This window comes from Acartia tonsa, chromosome 5 (genome assembly GCF_053477335.1).
Source record: "Acartia tonsa isolate MP-2025a chromosome 5, ASM5347733v1, whole genome shotgun sequence".
NCBI lineage: Eukaryota > Metazoa > Arthropoda > Copepoda > Calanoida > Acartiidae > Acartia > Acartia tonsa.
In genome coordinates, this window is record NC_137264.1 from 51,388,096 (window position 1) to 51,407,269 (window position 19,174).

General features: G+C 33.7%; 1 protein-coding gene across 4 annotated transcripts in view; it reads left to right on the forward strand.

The window, feature by feature from the left end:
- Positions 1-19,174, forward strand: part of LOC145319777 (uncharacterized) — a 44,566-nt gene that overhangs the window by 23,808 nt on the left and 1,584 nt on the right. For all 4 annotated transcript variants that reach the window (XR_013880024.1, XR_013880025.1, XR_013880027.1 and 1 more), the window contains exons 16-24: positions 9,599-9,713; positions 10,579-10,609; positions 10,808-10,869; positions 11,394-11,498; positions 12,274-12,337; positions 13,050-13,185; positions 16,506-16,552; positions 18,295-18,334; positions 18,914-18,982. Coding sequence is in view for 1 of the 4 variants with exons in the window: in XM_080162124.1 (XP_080018250.1) it covers positions 9,599-9,713; positions 10,579-10,609; positions 10,808-10,869; positions 11,394-11,498; positions 12,274-12,337; positions 13,050-13,185; positions 16,506-16,552; positions 18,295-18,334; positions 18,914-18,982 (669 nt within the window). In the remaining 3 variants the exon portion in view is untranslated. The remainder of the gene's footprint in view (positions 1-9,598; positions 9,714-10,578; positions 10,610-10,807; positions 10,870-11,393; positions 11,499-12,273; positions 12,338-13,049; positions 13,186-16,505; positions 16,553-18,294; positions 18,335-18,913; positions 18,983-19,174) is intronic.

Consider the following 19,174-nt stretch of genomic DNA (forward strand, 5'->3'; position numbering starts at 1 on the left):
CGGGGGGGGGGGGCGCCCCCCTCATTATCTCAGTTTCTATTAGAGCTAGAGGGCTAAAATTTTTTGTGCAAGTCCCCTGTGTTATGGTGAATTTCCAACCTTAATTAAGTCAAGGTCAATTTCCGCTTCCTTCACCCTTTTATTTAACAACCTTTGTTTTTAGGTCCTTTTTTACTTAAAAATTTCAAACGGCTGTAATTTTTTTATTTTTAAAGCTAGAAGAAATTTTTTTTTGCAGAAAATGTTTATTTTATTAAAATTTTATATTTGAAATATCAAAACATAAGTTTCAGCGGCCGCAGCTGTACTTGGCAGCTGCCAGCCGCCACAGTCGGCGGTCGGCGGGAAAACGGCGGCGGATCTTTATGAAATTTTAATACATTATGTAGACATGTAAGAAAAGCTTAAGTTTAAAATTTGAAGTCTCTAAGTCAAAAATTGCGGCCACAGGAGCATTTTAAAGATTTCTAGAGACCTGGAGGATCAGGACCTGCAGGATCATACCTGGAACCTGAAATTGACTTGAACACCTGTATTTAATATGAGGATGTACTACTAGAGGATATTTTAGTATTTTGGTAAGATAAAATGCTTTGTTTAAATCAAAAAAAAAATTTTGTTCTTTACCTGGATGACCCTGCCAGGTTTGCTGGCATCCAGTGCCCGCCAGGATGGAGATATTCAAAAAATTCCAACTCTCAGTTATGTGTCATACCCATACTTAAAAAGCCAAGCAGTTTGGGCTCTTTATCTTTCACACACAGAAAATGAGATAGGAAAAACCGGATGGGGGGGCGTTCAACGCCCCCCCCCCCCCCCCAACCGTTAAAGGGCGAATATAGGTTGAATATAATATGGGCTCAAAAAAACCGTGCAATTCCATAGATTATAAGTAACTTTAAGATATTGACATATCCAAATGTATATGTCTGTTATAGCTTAAAACCTGAACATTCTCAGGATAAATTTATGTAATAAGTGTGGTTCCCTAAGAACTCCAAACACCCTAGCATCACACAAGGCTTCGGTTTAAGGTTGAATTAAAAAGCTTTCGTTAAATGATAGTCATAATAAAAGTGGAAACCAGTTATCAATCTATTTTTTTTGTATTGTGGATTGTTTCTTCCTTGACAATATTCCCCAACAAAGTGTAAAGTATATGAATTTTATTTTTTAAAAAAAACCTTTACAGGAGAAATTTTATTTCATGTAAGTATGAAAATTATGTTGTAATTGTTATAATTAATTTAAAGAGGACAAAAATAATAGGTGAATAGTGTTTTTTTTCTTATATTTTTTTCTGGAGAAAATCTGGCGATCGGTCGTTTGTGTGTGTGTGTTGAAAAATGCGTACTAGGGTAATTATATCATCAAGAATTAATCATTGATCTTCATACAGAAAAAAAAACTTTAAAACGTATTATTTACCCTAGTAATTACTCCGGACGCAAATTGACGCAAATTATTTTATGCTTTTTAAAAAATCAATAAAATAGTATATAATATAAAAAAATAAACACTTTAATTATCAATTAAGATGCATGCCAATGTAATAATCAATTAAACTTAAGAAAACTAGTCAAAAAAAGTCTTGTAAAGGGGTAAAATAAACGATTTTGTTGACTTTCTCATTTATTATATGTTGAAGTAAAAGCAAAAATTGCAAAATCTACTTAAGGATTTTTTTGATTTTTTAAATTTAACATAGATATTTTAAAAGTATGTAATGGCACCTTTTATATAAGCTCATATCATATTGAAACTATATTCGCCCTTTAAGGGTTAAGAAAGAATGTTCTGCTGGGTTAGGGTAGGACCTTGGAGGTGTATGTATAGTAGACCGACTCAAAATGTAAAAAAATTTTGGTGCATTATTTTAACCCATTTCTTTTATGACAATTGACATCAAAAAAAGTGTTCTGGTAGTTTTTTTCAGCAATATGTCAATTTCGATTTTCATAAAAAAAACTATGGCTTTATATAACTTCCTAAATTCGCTTTGAAGAGTAGATTAAAGAATTAAAAAAAAACCGATTTTAAAGATTTTGATCATACCCTCAAAAGACTGACAATTTTGGACGTTTTAGCAAATTCAGAGCTGGATATTTAAATCGTTTTTATAGTGCGCTGAATCGGGGCGATTCAGAGGTGAACCGTAGGTGCGCTGGTGGTTAGCCACAGCGCGCCTATAAAACATGGATTTTTATAAGATTTTCGGCGCAGTGTTGTTAAATCGCCTGCGCACTCACTAAAATATCGATACGTGCCGATACAATTTTTTAACTTAAACTGGGTCAGTACGGTGTTTTATATAAAAAAAATATAAAATTTATTTTAAAAATAACTATAAAATGTTTTCACGATAGTTTTGCAATAAAATATTAAACTAATTTTAAAAAAATATTTATTTATTAAATATGAATCACCCCGATTTAGCGCGGCAATGCCACTAGTTGAGTACCATTGCCGCGCCGGTTCGGCGCAACTGACCGCGCTGAATCGCCCATGCCATTTCAATTTAAAGATTGGTATTTAATAATTTGATGGCGCGCTGAATGAATCGCCCCGGTTTAAATCACCTATAAACGATTTAAAGATCCAGCTCAGGTGATTTTGACAGTTATTTAAGGATAACTTTTAAATGGTCAATATTTTTATAAACCGTTTTTTGATTCTTAATCTCTTCAGGAAGGTAAATAAAGTCATAATTTGAAAGAAGAAAAAAATTTCTTCTCCAGAGGGAACCCTTCCCCTTTTTATGAAAATCAAAACTGACATATTGCTGAGAAAAGCTACCAGAACACTTTTTTTTGGGTATCAATGGTCATTTTATCATAAAAGGAATTGGTTGGAACAGCACGTCCATTGAATTATAAAAAAATTGGTAATTCTGAGTCGGTGAAATGTATAGGTTTAGATCCTCACTGTAAATTTGAATTAATGCCATTATGTGCGACATCTTTAATTACGCAAAAAATGTCCATTTTTAGGACTTTTTTGAAAAAAAGTGTTCGGTTCTTCCATCAATTTAAAAAAAGTGTTTAATGCTCCCTCATCATCTCTATCACCTTTTTAAAAGCAAAGATTTTTTATAATTAGGGTCAGTCCGTCCGTCCGTCCGTCACAGTTAGCTTTTTTCGTTAATTTAAAACAGGTTATAATTGTCCTAAAGATTTCCAACTTTGCATGATGATTTCTTTAACAGTTAGGTAATTAAATTGAAAGAACAGCAACTCTATAACCGTTACCAGAAAGTCTGCGTCCATTTAAAATATGCTGTTTTTTTCCTTTTTTGACAAAAAAATTAGGTAATCAGTTTTGCAACAAATTTACTTATAATTTTGTATAGACATTTGCATTAATATGCATCTAGGACATAATTCTGAAAATTAAATAGCCTAAAACCATCATACGACCTCAGTGAAGCTTACCTAAAATTTGTAACCCAATTGGTTCAGTAGATAATGAGATCTTAAGCATCAGACATAAACCCTTACTACTTTATTTAATAAGATATACAGGTACTATTTTTCTAACTAACTTTTTTCGCCCCTAGAGGCCTCTAGGGGCACTTGAGGATGGGGGAGTCGAATTTGATAACCCAATTTATTTTTTTGTATTTTAAAAGAAAAATTTTAAAAAAATATTTTTTGGGGGTGTTAAAAATTTTTTTTTTTTTGGGGGGGTGTCACCCCTATCATTTTTAATTTTAGTTTAAAAAATTTAGTTTAAGGATATTTGGTACTATATGGTATTACTACATTTATTGGTTAAAATTTTGGTACTATATGGTACTATATTAGTTAAAATTTTGTGTACTATATGGTACTATATGAAAATATGTATGTACTATATATGTACTATATATTTGTAATTTTTGAGTGGTCACTCTGAATAAGGGGGGCGGGTGGTTAATGCAACCATCTCGTAATCAGTGATTAAATGGCACTTAGAATTCGAATTTCGATCTGAAATTTTGCATGAATAATCCTTGGTAGGTCTATTTTCCCTAAATAGTTGGAAAAATAACGGTTAACGGCTGGCTGCTCAGCCGTTTTGCCAATTTTTGCCAATCTTAAGAGCATATTAGTCACGAAACCTAAATCCACATAATATTTTTGGTCGCTCAAAAACCTTATCAAACGGTTCTACCCGGTAGCTGTTGGTACTAGAAATTTAAAAAATGGTTATTGCTATCATTTAACATGAATTAAATCAAAAATATGTTTTAAAAAGTTGATTCCTACGTAATTAATGATGAATTTGCCCTGAAAATAGGCAAAAAACGGTTAAACGGCTGAGCCGCCAGCCGTTACGTTTCCAACTTTTTGTTCGATTTAGGGAAAATAGACCTACCAAGGATTACTCATGAAAAATTTCAGATCGAAATTCGAATTCTATGTGCCATTTAATCATTGATTACGAGATGGTTGCATTACCCCCCCCCCCCCCTTTCTTGAATTTCTATGGGATTTCTATGTCTGTACTTTTCATTTGAAAAAGGCATCAGTTTTTATGATAACCAGAAAGAGAGAGCGCTTTGTTACACTAGTCCTCAAAGTTTTGTAACAACGTTTTCTCATTCGTTGGCTTAACATCTTTGGGTACTTTAATGAATTTTGTTTGGTCGGCTCATTAAGTTGTTTGTTCAAACGTTTCAACCACTAATTTCAATCTACAGAAGCAGATATACATCAATTTATCGGCCTTGTCTTATCCCTTTAGATCCCTGATAAAAACTAATCTTGTTTAATATTATGCATGCACTTCTACTTTTTTTCCAACGAATTTTATATATTACATAAATAAGAGAGAGGTCATTTTCTAGTAAATCCCGTAAAGGTGTGTGTTATAAGGCCTAAAAATAGTAGTAGAACGATAAGGTGCTCTATATATTTGTATTTCCTATTGAATAGAACAATAGGGAAGAAATTTTTTTTTTTTTTTTGATAACCGTACCTGGAATATCTTGAAATTTCTATCAAACGCTTTGTTTGGCTCAAACTGACTCAAATAAAAAAAATATAATTATAATAAATCAACCTGTAAAGAATGACTTCTTCCTTTGTTTAACCCTTAACGGTTGGGGGGGGGGGGCGTTGAACGCCCCCCCATCCGTTTTTTTCTATCTCATTTTCTGTGTGTGAAAGATAAAGAGCCCAAACTGCTTGACTTTTTAAGTATGGGTATGACACATAACTGAGAGTTGGAATTTTTTGAATATCTCCATCCTGGCGGGCACAGGATGCCAGCAAACCTGGCAGGGTCATCCAGGTAAAGAGCAAAAATATTTTTTTGACTAAAACAAAGCATTTTATTATACCAGAATACTAAAAAATCCTCTAGTAGTACATCCTTATATGAAATACAGGTGTTCAAGTCACTTTCAGGTTCCAGGTATGATCCTGTAGGTCCTGATCCTCCAGGTCTCCAGAAATCTTTAAAAGTCTCCTGTGGCCGCAATTTTTGACTTAGAGACTTCAAATTTTAAACTTAAGCTTTTCTGACATGTCTACATAACGTATTAAAATTTCATGAAGATCCGCCGCCGTTTTCCCGCCGACCGCCGACTGCGGCGGCTTGCAGCTGCCAAGTACAGCTGCGGCCGCTGAAATTTATATTTTGATATTTCAAATGTAAAATTTACATAAAGTTAAACATTTTCTGGAAAAAAAATTTTCTTCTAGCTTCAAAAATAAGAAAATTACAGCCGTTTGAAATTTTTAAGTAAAAAAAGACCTAAAAACAAAGGTTGTTAAATAAAAGGGTGAGGGAAGCGAAAATTGACTTAGACTTAGAAAAGGTCGGAAATTCATTATCAAACAAGGGACTTGCACAAAAAAATTTAGCCCTCTAACTTTAATAGGAACTGAGATAATAAGGGGGGGCGTTGAACGCCCCCCCCCCCCCCCGACCAATTAAGGTGCGGCTAGGGGCCCGACTGTAAAGGGTTAATGGTATAGATTGTTCTTAACCTTTACCTTGTACCTATAGAAAACATTATTATTATAATTATATTTTTTTTTAATTTTTGTCAGTTTGAGCCAAACAAAGCGTTTGATAAAAATTTCGTATTTTTCAAAGATATTCCAGGTACGGTTATCAAAAAAAAAAAAAAAATTTCCCTATTGTTCTATTCAATAGGGAATACAAATATATAGAGCACCTTATCGTTCTACTACTATTTTTAGGCCTTATAACACACACCTTTACGGGATTTACTAGAAAATGACCTCTCTCTTTGGTAATCCTTTATTTTTTCTAAAGAAATGTGTTTTTAACAGGGTTGGCAATCCGTATCCGCATCCGGGATCTTGAATCCGCCCAATTTGTAGTCAATTTTGGAATCCGAATCCGGAATCCGTTTTTGATAGCAGATTCGGATTCTTAATTGGTAGGCTTAAATTAGCGTCTTGAGTTTTTTCTTCAAACTTCCCCTTTTTTGAAGGCAAAGATTATCATCATTATATTGTATAAAAATCTTAAAATCTAGTTCGATTCTCCAAAAACATTAATTTATAGGACATATGTAGCACTTCAAAAAAGCCTTTTAAAATATTGCTAGAATATGGAATCCGAATCCGGAATCCGCGGGAATCCGCCATTTTTTTGACGGATTCTTGTAAGAATCCGAATCCGGTCCAAAAATTTAACGAATTGCCATCCCTAGTTTTTAAGTTGATTTTCTGCTGAAATTATCTAAATGCTAAGAAGAAATGAATTTTCTGGCAATTTCCCACCAACTAAATATGGACCATAGACAAACTTTGCCGCATTCCCTGAAAGTGAACAGCATAACACTTCCGCCCCCCCCCCCCCCCGTTCCCCTCATTATAAAAATGAATATTGAATATGATGGGTTATTATTTTATCTTGACGTCTAAAACCAACCGGGCCTTTTAATGGTACATTAACCTACCGAATGTAAAACTTATACTCACATTAATCCATTCTTCCACATTTTCAATGTACAGGCATTTTAAGAAAAAGTAGTAATATAGGGACTTTTTGGAGGCGAAAACAGCATTTTTTTTCAATGTGGACTTTTGTTAAAGATATTTGTTGACTTTTATTGGTGGTTAAAACCGGTCAAAACCATGTGGTTTTAACTGCCCTGGACTTTTCCAGCCAACCCTGGCGGATAGTAACTAACTATTTTAATTAAACCACTAGCAGGGGTGGGTGTTTTGTCTTCTTGTCGGTTCGAGGGTTAAACAACCCACGTTTTCTTGCATTCTTTTAAAAGATATTAAGAGTTAGCTTGTGAGTTTTTATTAACTCTTTTATTTGTTGTGTAATTTTATTTTCTCAGAAGCTCGTTATGAAATTAGATATATTAGGAATTCGGCACTTGCCCTCAAATTTCATTTTAAAGCACAGAACAACCCCTCCCCCCTTCACTTATTTGTAAATTATTTGAAAAAATGGGTGGGGGGGGGGAGATTTTCCTTTGTTTGTTTGTTACTTTGGGAATAGTCCCATTCGTGGCAACGCCCCTTAAGGGGGCATTCGTCGTATTTTTAAAATGGCTTTTTAAAGGTTATTTTAGGTTATATGGGGATAGATGATTACCCCACAGGGTTAGGCAATTTGCCCCGCAGGGTTAGAGCCCCCCCCCCCCCCCCGCAGTGGCTAGAAATAGGAGAAAAGCTACTTTGAAAATACGAAGAATCGCCCCTTAAGGTGCGTTGCCACGAGAAGGACTATACCCGTTTCTTTAGTTCAGGTAAGATTATATTTGGTGTTCTTAGCCCCAAAGGGGTAGGCATAGGACATAAACTACATCCCCCTTTATTTATTTCAAAATAGGGGAGGGAGTGCCCGATGGGCCGATAGGCACATTAAGGGAAATATTTATTTGTTTGTTCTAAATGTTCTGAAGTATATAATTACTAGCGGCTACGCCCTAGAAGCCTCTAGTGGTACTTAAGGTTGGAGGGGGAAAAGTCGACATCATCCCATTTTAAATTTGAGTTTCAAAAGAGTAAAAAAAAATTTTTTTTTGGGGGGGGGAGGTGAAAACACCCTCCCCTAAAATAGTTTTAAACCTTCCCAGGACTTTTAAGAAGCTTCACTGTAAAGGAGAACAATATCGGTTTAGCGGTTAGCGAGATCCTTCGGGACAGACAAAAAACGCTTACTACTTTATATAATAGGATATAATTAAAAGACCTTCTCGTCATCTAGAATTTCATGAAAGATTAGTAAACCAATTGATATTGAATAGCAATCTGGTTGCAGAAATTGTAAAATGCATTATAATTATAGCGATCTCTCCACATATATTCATCCAAATAACTTTGTAGGTGAAAATTTCTCAGGAGAAAAAGAGTGGGAGGAGTTTTCCTAGTTTATTTGGTTCAAGATAAAGGAAGTTGTTTTGGGTTTTGAAGTTCTTTAGAAATGACAAAAAAGCTTATTTTCTATAAAAATATAACTAACATTGTCTGCCTATCCCCCTTTTTTTTATCTCCCTTTAACATGTTATTTGTAGGTTAAGCAAAGTTTAAACATGTTACTTGTAGGTTAAGCGCTTAACCTTTAATTAACATGATCCGAATATTCTTCTGGCCAATGAACATCTAGTCTATATTCCCAGGGAGGGATAAGTCAATGGTAGATAAATTAATGTAAATCCCCAATGATGATACACAATACCCTTCTATAGATTGAAATTAGCTGTTGAAACGTTGGAACACTCAACTAAATGAGCCAACTAATTCAAAATTTAAAAGTTCCCAAATTTGTTACGCCAATGAATAAGAAAACGTTATTCTAAAACTCAGGGTTGCGGATCCGCATTGATTGTATGCGGATCCGGATCCTTCAAATTTGGTCAGTGCGGATCCGGATCCGGATCCTTGACAATAAAAATAAAATCACCAAATTTTTCAAAAAATATTTAATTTGTTCCTTAATCTCGAAGTCAAAAATACTTTTAATTTTTAAGTCTGAACCTAAACCTTAAAGATTGGCTCTCACCACGAGAATGTCTTTGTATGTGGCTATTTTTAAATTTTAGGTAGATTTTTCCATTTTTTCCGCATTTTTTGAGTCCAAGGATCCAGATCCGGATCTGCAAAAAAATGCGGATCCAGATCCTTGGACTCAAAAAAATGCGGATCCTTGCGTATCCGGATCCACAACTCTGCTAAAACTTTAGGGACTAGTGTAGTATACAGCCCATTATCCACTGTCTCTCTCTCTCTGCTATGTTCCTAACTCTGATTTAATGTACTTAATAATAGTTATTACTTCTGTACTTCGCTACTCATGTAAGCAGTGTTGCAGATCCGCATTGATTGTATGCGGATCCGCATTGATTGTATGCAGATCCGGATCCTTGACAATAAAAATAAAATAACCAATTTTTCAAAAAATATTTATTCTCGACGAGAAAAGAGTGTGGGAGTGAATCAGCTGATCTTAACAAGGTTACCAGATATTTCAAAATTTGTAAGTGACTATATTATATAAATTTAGGTAGATTTTTCCATAAATTTATACCCCAGGATCCGGATCCGCATTTTTTTTGCGGATCCGGATCCGCAACACTGCATGTAAGTTGTCAGTTGTCATCCTTGTTTTATTTGTGTAGAAAACTGAAAGAAGCATTTTTCGACAACAATCTGTTCAACGCGCTGCCCTGCCTACTTCTCAGGATTAGATCTCTACAGAGGGTGCATAGACATGGCAATCATAATTATTTCAAGGTAATTTTATAGCCAGAGTAGCTCAGGAATAAGTTAAAGCCAATAAGTGAAATAAATCTAAAATAATATTTGGGGGACAGTCTTTACTCGGATGAGTTGCCTCCCAAAAAACACCAATAAATCAGCCGAAATTACTAAATATTTTTTTCAAATTAATTCAGCTGTTGGTTACAGCTGAGCGTAGTTATTTTATAGTCAGGGCTTACAGTTTGTGAAGGACACTAACGTAAAATTTACGCAACTATCTTGTTTTGTGTAGGATTTTAAAATCAATTACAGACTCAGAATCATAACTATTTCAGTTATAAAAATACGCACGGACCTACCCTTGCTATATAAACTTTCAATTTTTAAAAGCGAAGCTTTTCTATAATTAGGGTCGGTTGGTCCGTCCGTAACGGATAGCTTTTTTTTGTTAATTTAGGCATGTTAGAATTGTCCTATCAATTACAAATTTTGCATGGTGATTCCCTCAATAGTTAGGTACGATTTAGCAAGCGTCCGTACGTCCATTTTAAACATGTTGATTTTTTAACTTTTTTAACAACAAATTTTTATGTGATCTAATTATCCGATTGATCTGATTTTTGGTATATTGATTCCTGGGACAACAACGTATAATATAATAAGCGAAGCAACTCTATAATCAAGTCATAAAAATGTAAGTATGTCCATAAACATTATCCTGAATCAAGCAGTTTTTAAATAAATTTACTAACAATTTTGCTTTCACTCTTATATATTTATATTATGTTTATTCAGTTCTGACATTATACAAGTGTTAATGTCTGTTTGTCCTACCGTTTCAGTGCTTCGCTTTTATGGATGTTGTCATCCTTGTTAATAATGTAAATTTGATGTTCAGGATACATTTATGTTCTACCACACAGACATCAATGACAGGAATGGATATAGAATAAGTGGATACCGTGAAATATTCTCGCATACCCTGATGACGGTGAACCCCCACCCCCTCTTCTTATGACTTTACCCCACCCACTCCCCTGATAATGAATGAACGTATTGACCAATATCTGAGGACTATATAAGCAACTTAAATTGACGACACAATATCCACGTTTTCACTATCCATTATGACAGAATATTGGAGGTCCCTGGTGCACAAAGAACCAACACAAAGATGAAATCCTTGCAGGTTAGGAGTAGTTAAGGTTGCAGGGAAAAGGGTGCTTTCCCTCAAAGTGCCTATCAAGCACTGAATCCCTCTCCCGTTTGGGAATAAATGGGGGGGGGGGGATTTTCTAAGAGGGTCCCTAACCTTGCGAGGCTACCTAGTAACCAATATTACTTGACCTTAAGTTACAAGCAACCGAAACACTTTGGCAGCTTTTAAATATCGATTTCCCCCCAAAACCATTGAAATATACTTTCTACTAAAGTAGGGATTTCTTCCATTGTCCTATTCCTTAATCCCTTAATATTCAGAAGGCCCAATAGACCGAAAATGTACACAAAATTAAAAAGTACATAGACAAATAACCACTAAAATACTGCTACAAAAAGTTAGAATTATATTTTTTAGAGTATCTTTGTTTTATATATTTAATTAAATAAACCTTTTACCTAATCATTATTGATAAAACTCGATAAATCCCAATATGTAGGTACAAAATATGTACTGTACGAAATCTAACCCTGAATTTGCCTGTCATCATTTAGGAGTTGGCTGGTTTGAGCGTTTTGCGGTCCAGACAGAATTATTTCTCAGCTGTTGTCCCAACAAGATTAAAACAATATCTTACACAGCTAACTAGTGAAGTTGAGGTAATTTAAAGGGACTATGCACGAACGAGAGCAAGTTATTCTAAGCAATTTCCAGCATTGAACCTGAGTATTTTTATGGTAAAAATACGAGGTTTTGTTTAATATTGGTTTATCGTCCAAAACAATTAAGTTTCACCATGATTTGTATTAAAAATAAAATTTGAAATGGTAAGCATTGAATCACTTGCGCTCGTTAGTGGATAGTCCCCTTTTATAGCAAAGTTTCTTTACTTATATGGTGTTATGTTTGTCTGTCTGTTTGTTGTTATTTTATTATTTTATTTTTTTGGTTATATTTTCTACCAGAGTAAAACTAGGTAGGTATCTTAAACAGTAAAGTTGAAGTAAGTTCTATTTTGTAGCGAAGCTACTTAATACTTGCAATCATTTATATAATGTTCGTACGTCAGTTGCAACATTTCGATTTTTTTAGAACAGTCAACTTTATTTTTTTAAGATGAGTCCTAAGACTTAAGGAACAATGTTGGAAGCGCAGCATCTCTATAATTAGCTTTCTTTAAACGTTCTACAACATATTACTTACAAGTTTGGATTCTATGTTTTGAATATTAAAGGTGTATTGCCACGAAATAAGAATACCTAATAAGTTATTAATTCCATTTTCTTTTTTATCTATGATTATGTCTGCAATTTTTTATATGTGAGATGAAATTTGAAAATAATGCTATTGTGCAAAAATGCAAATTCGTAATTATTGAGCTACGTCTTTATGAATGTTGGCATTCTTGTTAGGTAATTATAAAATTATTTTCAGTTATGTGATCACTGTAGTGAAGTGATGTACAGCCCAGAGACCCACTACAAAGTATTCACATTCAAGGAACATCAACATTTTGTTGCCAGTGGGCATTCACTTCCACATTTTTACACCAGAGATCTTAAGAGATAAGACAATAGATGAAAATTTGTGGGTTCACGGAAAAAAATATTCCTAGTAACGAATATTTCCTAAAATCTATTAATCTTAAAAGCTACTAGCTGCCAAACGGATGAATGACAGATCATACCCAAGATCCAATTATGCATTATTGATTTATTGCTATTCCAGATTATTTGTAGGCCTTCTTATGCCGCTTAAAACAGTGTGAGGGCATGATCTTTACGTTCAAAAGTTTGGCAGCTAGCAATATTTTACTGTGAGCTGCATTAGATCCAATTTGTGTAAACAAAATTGCTTACTTAGATTAAAATTGTAGTGAAAAAGTTTTGACGTGAATAGTTTGGAAGCAACCGATCATAATTTAAAAAAGGATACCTAAAGTTTTCTAGCCAACGAATAAGATAATCCCATTACTTTAGTTTGAGTTCACTTCCACAAACTTCGCGTTATGGAATCATCAGATTCAGAGCACAGCAATTATTATTACCAAAGCATAATTATAAGAAGTTTTGTTTAAATATGAGAGCAAATGATATTAGATTTTACAAAAAAAATACGAAAAGAGCTATCTGTTATGTTCGCACTGACAGGCATAATTATAAAAAAAAATACGCTTTTAAATAATTGGTAACAAAATTGTAACGTGCTCCAGAACCCGTACCTGGGCAATACCTGTGTCCCCTTCCAGCACACTGCCTGCAGCGCACACTGTGCCCAGGCCATTGAGGTGCCCGCCAGGATACACCAGCTCATGTCAGCCAGACAACAGGAGGAGGAGTACCAAGAGTAAGTGACACTTTTTTTAGACCCACGACCGTGGCTCAACACGTAGCGCATCCGCTCGTCGTCGAGGAGGTGATAGGTGCACGACATAAATAGTTAGAATAGGGGAATGCCTTGGCCCATAAACAGGTGCAACTTATTACCATGCACAGTTAGGACTTCTCAGACAAAGGTCGTTGGGGGGTGGGGTCGGGGTAACTTTCTTCTTGCTAAAGCTGCTTTAAAAAAATTTAAATATTAATAAGAGACAAAGCCAAAATAGTGTTACTACCTATGTGTTTGTGCTACTTGACATATTTTCTCTATTCAATATTGTTTTCCATCGTCCTATCCAATTTCATCAATAAAAAAATTGTAAAATGTACAATTCAAAGAAAGTATATTTTCTATTCATATTGATGTTATACAAATCCAATTCTTGGGAATAGTACCAAGAATAAGGTATAACCTATAAGTCAAAGTAATCTAAAATAAAAATTGGGGGGCAATTGGAAAGGACCAGGACCCAAACGACAGCTTAAAAACACTTATAGGTTTCGTGAATTTTTTTCTCAACTAATTTCGTTATTAGTATAAGCTGGAATGATAACTGTAGGACAATAATTATGGCCAAAAGCAGTGACTTTAGCAATAAAAATGAAGAGAAAAAAGTAATAATTAGAATCGATTTTGACAATATTTTCCTGTACTTTATTAAGCGTTTGTTACCGGAGATCTAAAGTTATAAGACAATCTCGGATAAATTGATGTACATCTCTAATGATAATACACAAAATTACTCCTTTTGTTGATCACAACAGATGGTTAAAACGTTTGGACACTCAATCTGACAAACCAACCAATAAAAATTCTATAAAAGTCCCCAAAATTGTTATGCTAACAAATAAGAAAACGTTATTTCAAACCTTGAGGACTAGTGTAATAAACTGTGTTTATGTGCGAGTGTGTACCTGTCTGTGTAATTGTGTGTGTGTGTGTGTGTGTGTGTGGGCGTTCCGGTTAATTTTTCTGTGTATACAATTGATTTTTTAGATACTTTATGTGACAACCAGTTCATATCCGTTTCTTGTGAATGATATAAAGCTGAAGGCAAATAAGGATGACAACATCCATAAAAGCGAAGCTCTGAAATGGTAGGACAAACGAACATTAACACTTGTATAGTGTCAGTACTGAATAATCAGAATATAAATGTCGAACGCAGCAAAATTGTAAGTAAATCTGCTGAAAAACTGCTTAAATACAGGGTATTGTTCAAGAACATACTTACATTTTAGGACTTGATTATAGAGATGCTTCGCTTATAACATTGTACTTTGTTGTCCTAGGAATCAGTATTCTAAAAATCAGACCAATCGGATAATTTTATCACATAAAATTTGATGTTAAAATTTGAATATTTTGACCGCCTGTATTGTTATCAAACTAATTTTCCCCCAATAAACGAAAATATTCGGTACCTGATGTGTTGATTTTTCCTTGTTGGGGAATAGATTAGTTGGTGCGCGTCCTTTTTATGAATATACCAGGGTGCCGGAGCCGTATAATTTTGATGCGGCTCCGGCTCCGGCTCCGCGGAGCCGTATTTGGAAATACGGCTCCCGGCTCCGGCTCCGGCTCCTACCTTAAAATTAATATATCAATTTTTTTTCATTATTGAATTTGATAAAATAAAATAAATAATATAAAATATTTTGCTTTTATTTGATTAAAGCTATATAAAAGTAGAAGGATGTGTGTCTATTTGTTAAGTAACAATAGTTTTTCAGTTTATTATATGGAAATAGACCGTTGCCAAATTATAATATTACTTTAAAAAATAATTTTTAGCTAGTCCGGAGCCGGAGCCGTTTTTAACGAAAAATACGGCTCCGGATCCGGCTCCGGCTCCACCAAAAATGTTGCTGCTCCCGGCTCCCGGCTCCGGCTCCAGAACACTGGAATATACTGTTAAAAAAGTTTACAAGCAACATGTTTAAAATGAACGTACGGACTTTCTGGTAACGATTATAGAGTTGCTTCGCTTTCTAACTCGTACCTAACTCCTATAGGAATCATCATGCAATTTTGAAATCGATAGGACAATTCTAACATGCCTAAATTAATGAAAAAAGCTATCCGTTACAGACGTACGGACCGACCCTAATTATAGAAAAGCTTCGTTTTTAAAAATATTATACAGAAAAAATTCTTGTCAAGTTATATAAAATGGATTTGGTATGTTGTATACAATTTTGGAATATTAGAGTTACGCAAATCTTGCTTATTTTTGTAGTCTTTGTAATATATATATTACTTGCGGCTTCGTCCCTAGCCTCTAGGGGCTTTGCCCCAAAAGGGTTCAATCAAATCATTTTATCATATTTTAGATTTGAAAGAAAACATAAAATAAAAATTTTTTGGGGGAGGAGAAATTTTTTTTTTTGGGGGGGGGGGGTAGTCGACCCCACTATTTTAAATTTAGTTTTTAAAAAAATTTGAGGGGGGGGGGTATTTTGATTTTTTGGGGGGAGTTCGGGGTGTCCCACCCCCCAAGAAAATAGTTTTAAACCTTCCCGGGACCTATGAGAAGCTACCCTGTAAAAGAGAACCCGATCGGTTCAGTGGTTAGCGAGATTCTTCGCTACAAACAAACAGACAAACAGACTGACATCGTTCTACTTTGTATTATAGATGTAAATGTTAAGATCATTGAGCAGCTAGTCTATAGTCTAAACGTCCGTTTTCCCTTTTACCTATAGTCTTTTTTGTGCTACACGCCTTCTATTTATGATTGTTGTCATCCTTGTTTTATAATTCTGTAGAAAAATATTTTGCTTGACGATTTCTTGGTAACGAATATAAGATGAAAGCATATTTTTTAAAAACTTTCTACTTTTTAAAAGTGATTCTTTTCTATAATTAGGGTAGGTAGATCTGTAGAGGTTAGCTCTTAAATTAATTTAGACATGTTAGATTTGTCTTAATGATTCCAATCTTTGCATGATAATTCCCATAAAAGTTAGAGTGAACCCTTAGAGCTAGGCCAAAGTTACTTGTAAGAATATTGTTGACCGACGCGTTTTGAGTGTGTGGTGTTGCTTTTGATCAAATAATGGATTATTCAACTAGAATTTATATAATTATTCCCTACAACATTAGAGTAAAACACTAGGGGGAGAAAGGGTTAAATAACTGTATTACCCAATCGCAATGACCTTGTTCCGACTCTCAATTGGTTCTTTGAAAATCAACCAATATGGTGTCGTGAGTATTAACACAGCCAATTAGCAAAAAACAATTTTCTAGCAGACGAAAAGGGTCATTGGAGATGTTTGTTTCAGATATGTTCGTGAATCCTTACTGCATTTAGATGAAAGACAGAATTCAGGTGAAAAAATTTGTGACCACTTTTTTAGTAGCACAGCTTCTCTATAACTAAGGGAATTCCATCTGCCCGAACATCAACATTTTTTTCTTATTTAATCAAAAGTATTGCTAAATCTAACCCACTAACCTTTGACGGAAGTTAATCATTATGATTTTTAGCAAACTATTCCTTAAAAACTTGTTTTTCCCAATGTAAATGTTTATTCAAATATAAATTAATCGAAATTAAAGTACAAGTAATAAAATTGCATTGGCAGTAGCTAGTTGCCAAACGGCTGGCAGCTCAGTCTTTATTGGTGCACCAGTATACCCCCTGAATTAAAATGCATGCAATTCAGAAATAGTAGAATACTAAAAATGTACAGAAAGTGTATTTCATGGGTACGAAACCAATATAAAACAAGGATGACAACATCCATAAAAGCGAAGCACTGAAACGGTAGGACAAACGGACATAAACACTTGTATAGTGTCTAAACTGAATAATCAGAATATAAAAGTATAAGAGTCAAAGCAAAATTGTAAATAAATTTGTTGAAAAACTGCTTGATACAGGATAATGTTTATGGACATACTTACATTTTTAGGACTTGATTATAGAGTGGCTTCGCTTAAATATTGTTCTTTGTTGTCCCAGGAATCAATATACCAAAAATCAGATCAAACGGATAATTAGATCACATAAAAATTTGTTTTTGAAAAAAGTAGAAAAATCAACATGTTTAAAATGGACGTACGGACATTCTGGTAATGATTATAGAGTTGCTACGCTTTCTAAATCGTACCTAACTACTACAGGAATCCCAATGCAAAGTTTAAAATCGATAGGACAATTCTAACATGCCTAAATTAATGAATAAAAGCTATCTATCTCGGACGGACGGACGTACGGACCGACCCTAATTATAGAAAAGCTTCGCTTTTAAAAATGACGTGTATTTTCTAGTGTTATGCATTTCTCTCTTGAACATCTTTTCTCAAGATCTCTAACCTACCCCTTTTTGATTTCCTTTTTTATGAGGATTTTCATTTACAAGTGTATATTATACGTATACAACTTGTATGAATGGTTACGAAAAAAATGTTGAAAGATAAATTATTTGGGTAAAGAACTTGATTTGCGTGTTCATGATAATTTTTAGTGGGTAGCGAATCTAATTTATAATTTACATGTTTCGTCAGTTTGAGGGTCATGCTACGAAAGACATTTTAATACAAATACATAAAACCCTTCGTGTTTTTTCGTTATTTATCTTTTCCTAACACTATTTTTATGACCATTGACCACTGAACAATAACATTGACCACTACACCCGTTTGTATATCCATGTTATTTTGTGCTTCGCTACTTTTTTATTTTAATATCCTTGTTTTAATCCATTCTTATCTGAAACAATATATTATATTGTAAAGTCTTTTCTTCTTTTAGTTATTAATATAACATAATATGGATTTCACAAAAGAAACTTACTCGGGCAAACTTTTTCTGTAAAGTTTAAATAATGCTTTTCAGATTATCCACGAAAATTATGTAGGCATTGTAAATATTTTCTTTATAAACCCTTATTTCATATTTGTAACGGTTCACTTATCAACAATTGGCAAGTATAAAAGAATAGGTAGTTTTTGTTGTTTAAAAGAACAAAAAAAACTATATAAAAGTTGCCAATCATTAAATGGTTTGGAAATTTTGGGCTTTGATAAATATTCACTTAATTTTGTAAATATTTTGTTTTTATTTAGTTGGTGGTTTATCTGATTCTTTTTGTTCAAGAACTTCTAGGTAAGGGTTTCCTCTTTTTTTTCTCCTTTTTCATATTTGTTATTATTACCTATCTTTTTTATATTGTTTTAGAATATGAGTTATGATTATGTATTCTTGTGGCAAAGTTTTGATGAATTTTATATTTTTTTCTTAAGTTAATTTTTAGACCTAGGTAGAACTGAAATGTTTTGCTTTTGAAAAAGAGTCCCTTTAGCTTAAATATTACGACGAGTCTCAGCAATAAATATATTATTACAAAGAGTTCTATCACTCATTTAAAATAATGCACCATCACTTATTTTATTGACTTAATTTAAATATTAACAAAGAAAACCTTCATAGATGATACAAAGAGTCCAATCACAAAATATAAACATTACAAAGAGCCTCATCATTGCATATAAATAACGCAAAGAGTTCCTTTACTTTAATATAATAAAACAAAGTGTCACATCACTAGGTATAAATGTTATAAGAGACACTTATCAAAATATAATTTGTAAAGAGCCTCTTTATTTAATATAAATATTACAAAGAGTCCCATCAATAAATTTGAATATTACAAAGAGCTGGGTAATTTTTAAAATTTATATTTAGATCCAGTCGCAGGTCTACAGTTACCCGGGCAGATACAAGCTACTCTCTTCTCTCCCCAGATCTATCAAGGTTGTTTTGTAAACTGTTTAAATTTTAAGGAATTGTTTCATGCTATTCAAAATAAATAGGTATGTCATTTGGATATGAGGTTTTAGAATAAAATCATTGGTGGAAAAGATTTAATACTTAATAGTTTAAACCAACTAATCATATTTCTATTCAAGTACCCAAAGGTTTAAAGTGATTTCTCGAAGGAATTTA